Source organism: Salvelinus namaycush, chromosome 22 (assembly GCF_016432855.1).
Source record: "Salvelinus namaycush isolate Seneca chromosome 22, SaNama_1.0, whole genome shotgun sequence".
In the NCBI taxonomy this organism is placed as follows: Eukaryota; Metazoa; Chordata; class Actinopteri; order Salmoniformes; family Salmonidae; genus Salvelinus; species Salvelinus namaycush.
The window spans coordinates 3,051,027-3,065,783 of record NC_052328.1 but is presented as its reverse complement, the minus strand read 5'-3'; the positions used below and the strand labels follow the sequence as shown (position 1 = coordinate 3,065,783).

Here is a 14,757-nt window from a genome sequence, read left to right as displayed (position 1 = left end):
AGGGTTGTACAGAGACAGAGGACACTGAATCAAACAGCCTACCAGATGATACAAAGTGCTCATTGAAACAATTCACGAGTCAAGCAAACACCAGATGACCACTAGGGGGTTTGGCAGGAGCAGATGTTTTACCCTATTTGGTAAAAGCCAAGTCCATATTATGGCAAGAACAGCTCAAATAAGCAAAGAGAAATGACAGTCCATCATTACTTTAAAAATAATTCGACACGCCGCTGCCTCTCCTCTGGAGATAGACGGGTCATGCCGAGCTGCATGGGTTCAGAACATGTCTGGGGTTGGGATACAGTCAAAGGAAAATAACAAGGCACTGAAGCAGATGTTAAGGAACTTGCAACCTTAACTACCCTCTCCCTCCGCCGCTCCCGGAGATGGTTATCAATGCGGATAGTGAGAGAAATTAGTTAATCGAGATCATCAGGCTCAACCCTGGACACCAAATCGTCTTTTAGTGTCTCAGTGAGTGAGTTCCGGAATGCTCCCTGAAGAGACTCCTCATCCCAGCTGCTCTCTGCGGCGAGGGTGTGGAACTCACATGCCATTTCAGCAACACTCTGGGAGCCTTAACGGAGGGACAGGAGTCGTTTAGCAGCGTCCTTTCCGCAAAACGGGTGGTCGAAAACCTTCCTCATCTCCTCCGTGAATCTACTATAGGAGAAGCAAATGGTTGACTGTCTCTCCCACACAGCAAAGGCCCAGGAAAGAGCTGCTCCACAGGGGCAACCAATCAAAAACAAAATCATGTCTCGTTCATTAGCATAAGTGTAGGGCTGTTGCTCAAATACTAGTGAACATTGTACCAAAAAGGCTCTGCAGGTTCCGAGATTACCATCGTAGCGCTCTGGAGTTGAACAAACAGCTCCCGGGCGGAGAGGAGGGACTTGGAACAGGTTGTGAGGTTTGGGCGAAGGTTTCACTCTGTAGGACAGACAGGTTCCGTGAAAACTCATTGATAGTCTCCAGAAGGGTTTTAAGAGCTTGGTCATGTTGACTGAGCAGGGCGCCTTGACCAATGAGCATTTGGTGGAGAGTATCCAAGTCTGCTGGGTTCAAATCTTGGCCAGATTGTACTGTTACGCGGAGCAGCACAAGGGAACCCAAACGCAGACTCAGACGAGGAAACAGAGATGAATGAATCAAGGTATTTATTGTAACACAGGGAGATATGGAGTGCAGATCCGGGGAAGCTTGGATGAGTTGTAGCAAGCCAGATGTGGAGGCTGAAGTTGGAATGTGCTGGGTTGGGACATGTCCGGAGGGGAATCCAAGGGAGTGGAGGTGTGGTGAGTTCAGAACAGGGTAGCAGGGTGGTGAGATGTGGAACAGCAGACAGGAGCCAGAGTCAGAGCAGCAAAACTGCAGTGAGAGGATAAACAGTGTCAAGCAGGGAAACAGGTACAGCAGGGTAACTGGATCTTGAATAATAATAATGGCTAGAAGCATAAACTGACTGAGCAGAGGTTACGATCTGGCAGAGTGGAAGTGGCCGAACTGAGTGTTTGTAGAGGTCTTCATAATGGAACGAGTTGCAGCTGGTAGGGATCTGCTCTGACTCAAGCACACAATCACACACAAACAGAAAGGGAGGGAGAGAGAGAGAGAGAGAGTGTACTGGGGGAATGGCTGCAGGTCAAGCAAACACCAGATGACCACTAGGGGGTTTGGCAGGAGCAGATGTTTTACCCTATTTGGTAAAAGCCAAGTCCATATTATGGCAAGAAAAGCTCAAATAAGCAAAGAGAAATGACAGTCCATCATTACTTTAAAAAACCTCTTAAAACCTCTACTTCATCACCATCCCTGATCCGGGAGCATGCTCATCAGTAAAAAGCTGACTAGCATAGCCTAGCATAGCGCCACAAGTAAATACTAGCATATAAATATCATGAAATCACAAGTCCAATACAGCAAATGAAAGATACACATCTTTTGAATCCAGCCATCATTTCCGATTTTTAAAATGTTTTACAGCGAAAACACAATATGTATTTCTATTAGCTAACCACAATAGCAAAAGACTCAACCGCATATTTTCACCATTTTTCTACCGCATAGGTAGCTATCACAAAACCGACCAAATAGAGATATAATTAGTCACTAACCAAGAAACAACTTCATCAGATGATAGTCTTATAACATGTTATACAATAAATCTATGTTTTGTTCAAAAATGTGCATATTTGAGGTATAAATCATAGTTTTACATTGCAGCCACCATCAAAAATAGCACCAAAGCAGCCAGAATAATTACAGAGAGCAACGTGAAATACCTAAATACTCATCATAAAACATTTATGAAAAATACATGGTGTACAGCAAATGAAATCTTGTGAATCCAGCCAATATTTCCGATTTTTTAAGTGTTTTACAGCGAAAACACAATATAGCATTATATTAGCTTACCACAATAGCCAAACACACAACCGCATTCATTCACCGCAAAGGTAGCGATCGCAAAAAAACAGCAAAAGATATAAAATTATTCACTAACCTTGACCAACTTCATCAGATGACAGTCCTATAACATCAGGTTATACAATACACTTATGTTTTGTTCGAAAATGTGCATATTTTGAGCTGCAAACCGTGGTTATACATTGTGAATATATAGCATCGATTCACCAGAATCTCCGTAGATATTTTGGACAGTCACCTAATCTAATCAAAGAACTCATCATAAACTTTACTAAAAAATACATGTTGGACAGCAAATGAAAGATACACTAGTTCTTAATGCAATCGCCGTGTTAGATTTTTTTTTAAATAACTTTACCTTAAAACTTCTTCTCAATAGGGGGTGCTGTTTGCACTTTGTAAAAATTTCGTTCCCAAATTAAACTGCCTCGTACTCAATTCTTGCTCGTACAATATGCATATTATTATTACTATTGGATAGAAAACACTCTCTAGTTTCTAAAACCGTTTGAATTATTTCTCTGAGTGAAACAGAACTCATTCTGCAGCACACTTCCTGTCAGGAAGTCAGATTTCTGAAATCGAGGTCTCTGTTCTAGGGTCAGTTTATAAATTCCCATGTAAGCTATGGGGCTACATGCACTGCATATGCCTTCCCCTAGATGTCAGTAAGCGGTGAGAATTTGAATGGAGTGGATTGCACCATCTGGGGCACTATAAAAGCTCTTGGAACGGAAGGTCCGACCTTTTCAACGGGGGGCCTGACGCAGGAGGGACATCACCATGGCGTCCTGAAAAGCTTTCGTTTTAGCAGTTCTATATCTCCGGCTCTGATTTAATTTGATTTTTGTCTTAAAAACTTCATAAGGTAGTTCATTTAAACCGACTTATAGCAGTTTATATCAGTTTATTGCGATTTTCTGGAATTTCTTTGTCTTGCGCTATCGCGAGTTGGACACCTCTCTGGCACATGGCTAGTGTTAGCTGCTATTTCTACAGGAGAAGAGGACATCTCTCAACCAAAAGACGATTGTTCTGGAGAAAGGACACCTTGCCCAAGATTCTGATGGAAGCTCATCAAATAGTAAGAAGTCTTTATGCTGTTAATTCGTATTTATGTTGAAAAATGTTAAACAATAATTCCGCCATGAATTTCGGTGCGGTATCGCTTTAGCGCACGCTGTATGTCGTAGTAACGTTAATTTTAAAAATCTAACACAGCGGTTGCATTAAGAACTAATGTATCTTTCATTTGCTGTCCAACCTGTATTTTTTAGTCAAGTTTATGATTAGTTATCGATTAGATTAGGTGCCTCTCCAAGATGGCGCCGGACAGATTGCTTGAAGTTTGGCTACTAATCACATTGTATAACAACGATTTGTGCCGCTACATATGCACATTTTCGAACAAACCCTATATGCATTGTGTAATATGATGTTACAGGACTGTCATCTGAAGAAGTTTATGAAGGTTAGTCAAAAATTATATATCTTTTGCTTGCTTGTTACGATCGCTAACCTTTGCAGCTGGTAAATGGCTTGTGTTTCTGGCTATTGTGGTAAGCTAATATAATGCTGTATTGTGTTTTCGCTGTAAAACACTTAAAAAATCTGAAATATTGGCTGGATTCACAAGATCTTTGTCTTTCATTTGCTGTATGCTGTGTATTTTTCAGAAATGTTTTATGATGAGTATTTAGGTAATTCACGTTGCTCTCTGTAGTTATTCTAGTCGCTTTGGTGAGAGTTGTGATGGTGGCTGCAATGGTAAACTATGATTTATACCTGAAATATGCACATTTTTCTAACAAAACATATGCTATACAATAAATATGTTATCAGACTGTCATCTGATGAAGTTGTTTCTTGGTTAGTGGCTATTTATATCTTTATTTGGTCGAATTTGTGATAGCTACCTATGCAGGAAAAAAATGGTGGAGTAAAAAAAGTGGTGTCTTTTGCTAACGTGGTTAGCTAATAGATTTACATATTGTGTCTTCCCTGTAAAACATTTTAAAAATCAGAAATGATGGCTGGATTCACAAGATGTGTATCTTTCATCTGGTGTCTTGGACTTGTGATTTAATGATATTTAGATGCTAGTATTTACTTGTGACGCTATGCTAGGCTATGCTAGTCAGCTTTTTTACTGATGGGGGTGCTCCCGGATCCGGGATTGTGTGGAAGTAGAGGATAACTGTCACGTTCCTGACCTGTTTTCTGTTGTTTGGTATGTGTTTATTGGTCAGGGCGTGAGTTTTGGGTGGGCAGTCTATGTTTTCTGTTTCTATGTTGGTTTTGGGTTGCCTGGTATGGCTCTCAATTAGAGGCAGGTGTTTGACGTTTCCTCTGATTGAGAGTCATATTAAGGTAGGTTGTTCTCACTGTTTGTTTGTGGGTGATTGTCGTCCGTGTCTGTGTCTGCGCACCACACGGGACTGTAGCATTTGTTCGTTCGTTTGTCATAGTCTGTACCTGTTCCTACGTGCATCATGTTATATGTAAGTTCTCATGGTTTAGGTCAGTCTACATTCGTTTTTGTTATTTTGTAATTTTTCCAAGTGTTTGTTTTCGTGTCTCGTCGTTTGATTTAATAAATCATTATGTATTCACAACCCGCTGCATTTTGGTCGAATCACTACTCCTCCTCTTCGTATGAAGAGGAGGAGGAATGCCGTTACAATAACAAACAACTTACGTTATAGCGAGACAGCGCACGCAAAAAGGAAGGAAAATACGACTAAACATTTTCCACAGAAATACGAAATAACATCATAAATGGTTCTTACTTTTGCTGAGCTTCCATCAGAATCTTGTACAAGGAATCCTTTGTCCAGAATAAATCGTTGTTTGGTTTTAGAATGTCCTCTTCTCCTGTTTGAATTAGCAACCTTAGCTAGCCAAGTGGCGCGAAGATGTCCATCTTCACCTAACGCAGAGAACGGAAAACTCCAAAACTCCCGATAAACGTTGAATAATCTGATAAAACTATATTGAAAAAACATACTTTACGATGATATTATCACATGTATCAAATAAAATCAAAGCTGGAGATATTAGCCGTCTATACCGAACGCTTTTCAGAAGCCAATGCTGATGTCCTTCCCGCGTCTTCGAAGACAATGAAATTGTGGTCACGTCATTCCAAGAGCTCTTGTTCGACCTCAGATCAAGCTAGACACCCCATTCCACCTCCCACTGCCTGTTGACATCTAGTGGAAGGCGTATGAATATTTCAATATTCATACGCCAAGAATATTCAAGAACGTCAAGAACGTCAAGAATATTTCAAGGACAGCTTTTTTCCATCTTTTGCAAAAATCTGACATTTTTGTCCAAAAATTATGCAGAAAAGCTCATCCATGCTTTTGTCACTTCTAGATTAGACTACTGCAATGCTCTACTCTCCGGATAAAGCATTAAATAAACTTCAGTTAATGCTAAACACGGCTGCTAGAATCCTAACCGGCTCCCCTCTCTCCAGTGGGATTCTCTGCCTCTGACCCTATTACGGGGGCTGAGTCACTGGCTTACTAGTGTTCTTCCATGCCGTTCCTAGGAGGGGTGCGTCACTTGAGTGGGTTGAGTCACAGACGTGATCATCCTGTCTGGTTTTGTGCCCCCTCGAGCTCATGCGGTGGAGATCTTTGTGGGCAATACTCAGCCTTGTCTCAGGGCAGTAAGTTGGTGGTCTATTAATATCCCTCTAGTGGTGTGGGGGCTGTGCTTTTGCAAAGTAGGTGGGGTTAAATCAAATCAAATTTTATTAGTCACATGCGCTGAATAAAACAGGTGTAGGTAGACCTTACAGTGAAATGCTTACTTACAAGGCCCTAACCAACAATACAGTTTCAAAAAATACAGATAAGAATAAGAGATTAAAGTAACAAGTAATTAAAGAGCAGCAGTGAAATAACAAGAGCGAGACTACAGTTGAAGCGGAAGTTTACATACACTTAGTTTGGAGTCATAAAAACTGCTTTTTCAAACACTCCACAAATTTCTTGTTAACAAACAACAGTTTTGGAAAGTCGGTTAGGACATCTACTGTGTGCATGACACAAGTAATTTTTCCAACAATTGTTTACAGACATATTATTTCACTTATAATTCACTGTATTACAATTCCAGTGGGTCAGACGTTTACATACACTAAGTTGACTGTGCCTTTAAACAACTTGGAAAATTCCAGAAAATTATGTCATGGCTTTAGAAGCTTCTGATAAATGATTAGCCTGAGTCAATTGGAGGTGTACCTGTGGATGTATTTCAAGGCCTACCTTCAAACTCGGTGCTTCTTTGCGTGACATCATGGGAAAATCAAAAGAAATCAGCCAAGACCTCAGAAAAAAAATGTAGACCTCCACAAGTCTGGTTCATCATTGGGAGCAATTTCCAAACGCCTGAAGGTACCACGTTCATCTGTACAAACCATAGTACGCAAGTCATACCGCTCAGGAAGGAGACGCGTTCTGTCTCCTAGAGATGAACATACTTTGGTGCGAAATGTGCAAATAAATCCCAGAACAACAGCAAAGGACCTTGTGAAGATGCTGGAGGAAACAGGTACAAACATATCTATAACCACAGTAAAACAAGTCCTATATCGACATAACCTGAAAGGCCGCTCAGCAAGGAAGAAGCTACTGCTCCAAAACCGCCATAAAAAAGCCAGACTGCGGTTTGCAACTGCACATGGGGACAAAGATTGTACTTTTTGGAGAAATGTCCTCTGGTCTGATGAAACAAAAATAGAACTGTTTGACCATAATGACCATCGTTATGTTTGTAGGAAAAAGGGGGAGGCTTGCAAGCCAAAGAACACCATCCCAACCGTGAAGCGCGGGGTGGCAGCATCATGTTGTGGGGGTGCTTTGCTGCAGGAGGGACAGGTGCACTTCACAAAATAGATGGCATTATGAAAGAAAATTATGTGGATATATTGAAGCAACATCTCAAGACATCAGTCAGGAAGTTAAAGTTAAATGGGTCTTCCAAATGGACAATGACCCCAAGCATACTTCCAAAGTTGTGGCGAACTGGCTTAAGGACAACAAAGTCAAGGTATAAGAGTGGCCATCACAAAGCCCTGACCTCAATCCTATAGAAAATTTGTGGGCAGAACTGAAAAAGCGTTTGCGAGCAAGGAGGCCCACAAGCCTGACTCAGTTACACCTTCTCTGTCAGGAGGAATGGGCCACAATTCACCCAATTTATTGTGGGAAGCTTGTGGAAGGCTACACAAAATGTTTAACCCAAGTTAAACAATTTAAAGGCAATGCTACCAAATGCTAATTGAGTGTATGTAAACTTCTGACCCACTGGCAATGTGATGAAATAAATAAAAGCTGAAATAAATCATTCTCTCTACTATTATTCTGACATTTCACATTCTTAAAATAAAGTGCTGATCCTAACTGACCTAAGACAGGGAATTATTACTTGGATTAAATGTCAGGAATTGTGAAAAACTCAGTTTAAATGTATTTGGCTAATGAAAACTTTTGACTATTTGACTAGATGTTCAGGAGTCTTATGGCTTGGGGGTAGAAGCTGCTTAGAATTCCTCTTGGACGTGCGATAGCAGAGAGAACAGTTTATGACGAGGGTGGCTGGAGTCTTTGACAATTTTTAGGGCCTTCCTTTGACACTGGTATAGAGGTCCTGGACGACAGGAAGCTTGGCGCCAGTGATGTACTGGGCGGTTTGCACTACCCTCTGTAGGGCCTCGGATGCCGAGCAGTTGCCATACCAGTCAGTGATGTAACCACTCAGGATGCTCTCGATGGTGCAGCTGTAGAACCTTTTGAGGATCTGAGGACCCATGCCAATCTTTTCAGTCTCCTGAGGGAGAATAGGTTTTGTCGTGCCCTCTTCACGACTGTCTTGGTGTTCTTGGACCATGTTAGTTTGTTGGTGATGTGGACACCAAGGAACTAGAAGCTCTCAATCTGCTCCACTGCAGCCTCGTCGATGAGAATGAGGGCGTGCTCGGGCCTCTTTTTCCTGTAGTCCACAATCATCTCCTTTGTCTTGATCACGTTGAGGGAGAGGTTGTTGTCCTGGCACCACACGACCAGGTCTCTGACCTCCTCCCTATAGGCTGTCTCGACGTTGTCGGTGATCAGGCCTACCACTGTTGTGTCATCTGCAAACTTAATGATGGTGTTGGAGTTGTGCCTGGCCATGCAGTCATGGGTGAACAGGGAGTACAGGAGGGGACTGAGCATGCACCTGAGGGGCCCAGTGTTGAGGGTCAGTGTGGCGGATGTGTTGTTACCTACCCTTACCACCTGGGCTTGGCCCGTCAGGAAGTCCAGGATCTAGTTGCAGAGGGAGGTGTTAAGTCCCAGGGTCCTTAGCTTATTGATGAGCTTTGAGGGCACTATGGTGTTGAACGGTGAGCTGTAGTCAATGAAAAGCATTCTCACATAAGTGTTCCTTTTGTCCAGGTGGGAAGGGCAGTGTGGAGTGCAATGGAGATCGCATCATCTGTGGATCTGATGGGGTGGTATGTAAATTGGAGTGGGTCTAGGGTTTCTGAGATGATAGTATTGATGTGAGCCATGACCAGCCTTTCAAGGCACTTCATGGCTACAGACGTCAGTGCTACGGATCGGTAGTCATTTAGGCAGGTTACCTTAGTGTTCTTGGGGACAGGTACTATGGTGGTCTGCATAAAACATGTTGGTATTACAGACTCGGAGAGGGAGAGGTTGAAAATGTCAGTGAAGACACTTCCCAGTTGGTCAGCGCATGCTCGCAGTACACGTCCTGGTAATTCGTCTGCCCCTGCAGCCTTGTGAATGCTGACCAGTTTAAAGGTTGACTCACATTGGCTGCGGAGAGCGTGATCACAGTGTTTTTGCCTCAAAGCAAGCATAGAAGTAGTTTAGCTCGTCTGGTAGGCTCGTGTCACTGGGCAGCTCTCGGCTGTGCTTCCCCTTGTAGTCTGTAATGGTTTGCAAGCCCTGCCACATCCGACGAGCATCAGAGCCAGTGTAGGTCGATTCGATCTTAGTCCCGTATTGATGCTTTGCCTGTTTGATGGTACGTCGGAGATCATAGCGGAATTTCTTATAAGCTTCCGGGTTAGAGTCCCACTCCTTGAAAGCGGCAACCCTAGCCTTAAGCTCAGTGCGGATGCTGTCTGTAATCCACGGCTTCTGGTTGGGGTATGTACGTACGGTCACTGTGGGGACGATGTCATCGATGCACTTATTGATGAAGCCAATGACTGATGTGGTGTACCCCTCAATGCCATCAGAGGAATTCCGGAACATATTCCAGTCTGTGCTAGCAAAACAGTCCTGTAGCTGAGCATCTGCTTCATCAGTCCACTTTATTGATCTAGTCACTGGTGCTTCCTGCTTTAATTTTAGCTTGTAAGAGGGAATCAGGAGGATAGAATTATGGTCAGATTTGCCAAATGGAAAGCGAGGGAGAGCTTTGTATGTGTCTCTGTGTGTGGAGTATAGGTGGTCCAGAGTTATTTTTCCTCTGGTTGCACATTTAACATGCTTATAGAAATTTGCTATAAACGGATTTAAGTTTCCCTGCATTAAAACCTCTTGAAGCTAGGGGGCATAATTTATTTTGGTATGTAAACAGCTACAAAGAATACAGATGAAAACTCTCAATAGGTAGTGTGGTCTACAGCTTATCATGAGAAACTCTACCTGAGGTGAGCAATAGCTCAAGACTTCCTTAGATATCGTGCACCAGCTGTTGTTTACAAAATACCTAGACCGCCAACCCTTGTCTTACCAGACGCCTCTGTTCTATCCTGCCGGTACATCGTATAACCAGCCAGCTATATGTTGATGTTGTCGTCATTCAGCCACGACTCCATGAAGCATAAGATGTTAAAGTTTTTAATGTCCCGTTGGTAGTTTAATCTTCTGCGTAACTTGTCGATTTCATTGTCCAAAGATTGCACGTTTGCTAGCAGAATGGAGGGAAGTGGGGGTTTATTCGATCGCCTGCGAACTCTCAGAAGGCAGACGGACTTTCGGCCCATCTTTCTCCGCCTCCTCGTCACGCAGATCGGGGCCTGTTCCGTCGGGCTCGTCAGAATCGTGAAAGGAAAAAAAGAGGATTCTGCTAGTCCGTCGTGAGTAATCTCAGTCCTGTTATTTTAAATTATTTTCGGTCATAAGAGACGGTAACGGCAACATTATATACAAAATAAGTTTCAAACCACGCAAATAAGCGAACAAAAAACACAATCGGCTGGGGGCATGTAAAACGTCTGCCATCTTCTCTGGCGCCATCTTATATCCTGCCTGGTTTGCCGGACGGGGCCACAGTGTCCCCCGACCCACCGTGTCCCCCGACCCACCCATGTCTCAGTCTCCAGTATCTATGCTGCAATAGTCTAAGTGCTGAGGAGCTAGGGTCAGAGTGTTATATCTGGTGTAATTCTCCTGTCTTATCTGGTGTCCTGTGTAAATGTAAGTATGCTCCCTAAATTCTCTCTCTCCCTCTCTCTTGTCCGGTAGAACTTGAGCACCAGGATCATGCCTCAGGACTACCTGGCCTGATGACTCCTGGCGTTCCCCAATTCACCTGGCCGTGCTGCTGCTCTAGTTTCAACTGTTCTGGTCAGAGCCTGGTTCCTCTCTAGGTTTCTTCCTAGGTTCCTGCCTTTCTAGGGAGTTTTTCCTAGTCACCATGCTTCTACATCTGCATTACTTGCTGTTTGGGGTTTTAGGCTGGGTTTCTGTATAGCACTTTGTGACATCTGCTGATGTAAAAAGGGCTTTACAAATCAATTTGATTGATATAAAGTGTAGTATCTGATATAGCCTATGCCTACTCTACACTATATGCGCTCAGCCATGCATTGAAGTCTTTTTTGCAAACAGTGATTGAGTTATATTATTCGCCTAACTGATGACTATTCAATCTAGGCAAGTAGGCAAAAAAATGTAAAAGCTCCAGGGCCTATTTCAATCTGGCCCTGGCCACATAATGTTGCTCTCTCTGACAGTAGCCTGGTTACTTCTGGTTGTTGTGGTACTGTATCTCTCTTATTGCTCTCTGATATATAGTTTGACAGAATCATGACACACAATAGAAAGTGTGTCAGTGTTAGTGTAATCTGCAGATTATGTATTCGTGAGAGTCATATGCATGGCTTTAATGACGTGACAACCTAACAGATTAACAGACTCCTAGGCTGAAGGCCAGATGGCCTCTTAGGACGCTGTGAGGCCAAAAGAGCAGCTGCACCCAAAGACTAGTTTATGGGCTCCCGAGTTGCGCAGCAGTCTAAGGCACGGCATCTCAGAGCAAGAGGCGTCACTACAGTCTGGTTCGAATCCAGGCTGTATCACATCCGGCCGTGATTGGGAGACCCATAGGGCGGAGCACAATTGGCCCAGTTTTGTCCGGGTTTGGCCGGGGTAGGCTGTTATTATAAATAAGAATTTGTTCTTAACTGACTTGCCTAGTTAAATAAAATAGTCCTATCTAGTGTGCATTTGTTGTTGGGGATGAGTGTATGTGGATATGTATGAGACTTAAAAGACCTATGAAACTCATTCCATTTACTTGTGCAGTACTGGTGATATCTGTCCCATGCGATGGCAGCAATGAAGTGGATGCTGGCGAGAGCTGTCACGAAACCCTGGAAGCCATGAGTCTGGCAGCCATCAGAGCCATAGGGCCAGTACCTGGAGAAGGACATAGTAAAGAGGGGGAAAGACAATACATTAGGCCTTAACATAGTCTATTTGTTCAGCTGGTTGTGAATGACTTTTACAATGCTCAACAACCAATGGTTAGACTGTAGGGAAGGTCAGTATCTTGTTTCTGAACTTTTGCATTGACCACGGTCATCTATTAATAACCATTTTGAATGTGAAGGGAATCCGGTGCCTGTTTTCATCCTAAATCACCTAGCCGGCAACGTCATCGTTCATCCCCCTGATTACAGAGTTCTAAATCCTCCGCCTTTACACAGCACAGTCGCCAGGAGGTCTGTAACATGTACTGTATGCCCTAAACCCTGTTGGTCTTTGCCCCGGCCTTATCGGTCTACTACTCTAACACTACGCAGAGATATTGATGAGCCAATTGACTGCATTATGTCTGAGAGAGCGACAACCTCCTTTGCGTTGCTCCACTATAGACTATTGTAGGAATAGTATAGAACAGGGATCATCAACTAGATTCAGCCGCGGGCCAAGTTTTTATTGAGCGGATGGTCGGGGGGCCGAAACATAATTCAAATAAGTTGTAGACTGCAAATTGACTGCAAGAAGCCAAAACAGATATATTGTTTGACTAAAACATAATAATTCCAAACCTTGCTTACATTTGTAAATGATCACGTGTCTTTCTATTATGCGTGGGCATACTTGGGAACAGATTTCTTAAATAAAAATCACTTGTAGTTAAATTCCTGGTGTTTTTAAGTCTATGTCCAACAATTAACTCTAGTGGTGTGGGGGCTGTGCTTTGGCAAAGTGGGTGGGGTTATATCCTGCCTGTTTGGCCCTGTCCGGGGGCATTGTCGGATGGGGCCAAATTGTCTCCAGACCCCTCCTGTCTCAGCCTCCAGTATTTATGCTGCAGTAGTTTATGTGTCGGGGGGCGAGGGTCAGTCTGTTATATCTGGAGTATTTCTTCTGTCTTATCTGGTGTCCTGTGTGAATGTAAGTATGCTCCCTCAAATTCTCTCTCTCTTTCTCTCTTTTTCTCTCTTTCTTTCAGAGGACCTGAGCCCTAGGACCATGCCTCAGGACTACCTGGCCTAATGACTCCTTGCTGTACCCAGTCCACCTGGCCGTGCTGCTGCTCCAGTTTCAACTGTTCTGCCTGCGGCTATGGAACCCTGACCTGTTCACCGGATGTGCTACCTGTCCCAGACCTGCTGTTTCAACTCTCTAGAGACAGCAGGAGCGGTAGAGATACTCTGAATGATCGGCTATGAAAAGCCAACTGACATTTACTCCTGAGGTGCTGACCTGTTGCACCCTCAACAACCACTGTGATTATTATTTTTTGACCCTGCTGGTCATCTATGAACATTTTAATATCTTGGCCATGTTCTGTTATAATCTCCACCCGGCACAGCCAGAAGAAGACAGGCCACCCCTCATAGCCTGGTTCCTCTCTAGGTTTCTTCCTAGGTTCTGGCCTTTCTAGGGAGCTTTTCCTAGCCACCGTGCTTCTACACCTGCATTGCTGGCTGTTTGGGGTTTTAGGCTGGGTTTCTGTACAGCGATTTGAGACATCAGCTGATGTAAGAAGGGCTTTATAAATGAATGTGATTGATTGATTGAATTAAAACAACTTGGGGGGGCAAAATAAAACCACGTGAGCCAAATTCGTCCTGCGGGCCGCCAGTTGGAGAACCCTGGTATATAATATTCCATATTCCATTCAATTCATGGTATTTCACAGTGGAAAAACATTGCAACAATGAGTCAGTGTGAGTAGAAAGTAAATTAGGTGATTGAAAGGATTAGTAGGTTATATTACGTCACTCACCTCAGAAAGCTGGAGAAAGCGGCAATGGTTGCGTTCGCGGAGATGCCCATATCAGCCAATGCCAAGCTAAAGACTAGGAAATTGCTGGGGGTTCTCAGTTCTCTTATTTTTATGAAAGCAGCGACTGTCACAGCATTCAGGAAGAATCCCAGAAGACCTTTAGGGAACATAAAACAGAATAGGCTATAAACACAGCGGCAGTGGGCATAGCAAAGTACTCCAAAATGATTTCACCCACGGAGTTGAGAGCAGACTTTTAATACTTAAACCCTTAAGTTTGTCCTCTGTAGCGTGCCTTTGTTTGCTGAAATCCAAACTTTTTAATAAAATGTTAATCAAATACAACCATCAACTGTTTCCTTGTTGAGATTCAATTGGCACATGCGGATCTGTGCTGAGTTGCCATCTTAGAGCAACAGCAATGAGGAAACAGTCTGCAGTTGTATTTGTGAACTACCGGCTCGATTAGGTCTTCTGTAGCAATTTTTGAAATTGTGTTGTATACTGTACGAGTCAAAAGTTTGGACACACCTACTCATTCAAGGGTTTTTCTTTATTTTTACTATTTTCTACATTGTAGAACAATAGTGTAGACATCACAACTATGAAATAACACAAAAGTGTTAAACAAATCAAAATATATTTTATACTTGAGATTCTTCATAGTAGCCACCATTTGCCCTGATGACAGCTTTGCACACTCTTGGCATTCTCTCAAACAGCTTCATGAGGTAGTCACCTGGAATGCATTTCAATTAAAAGGTGTGCCTTGTTAAAAGTTAATTTATGGCAATCAGTTGTGTTGTGACAGAGTAGAGGTGGTAT

General features: G+C 43.1%; 1 protein-coding gene across 1 annotated transcript in view; it reads right to left on the bottom strand.

The window, feature by feature from the left end:
* LOC120066966 (RPE-retinal G protein-coupled receptor-like) overlaps nt 1–14,757 on the bottom strand; it is a 35,249-nt gene that overhangs the window by 15,483 nt on the left and 5,009 nt on the right. The window contains exons 2-3 of the mRNA XM_039018304.1: nt 13,933–14,089; nt 11,989–12,110 (exon numbers count right to left, since the gene is read on the bottom strand). Coding sequence (XP_038874232.1) covers nt 11,989–12,110; nt 13,933–14,089 — 279 coding nt within the window. The remainder of the gene's footprint in view (nt 1–11,988; nt 12,111–13,932; nt 14,090–14,757) is intronic.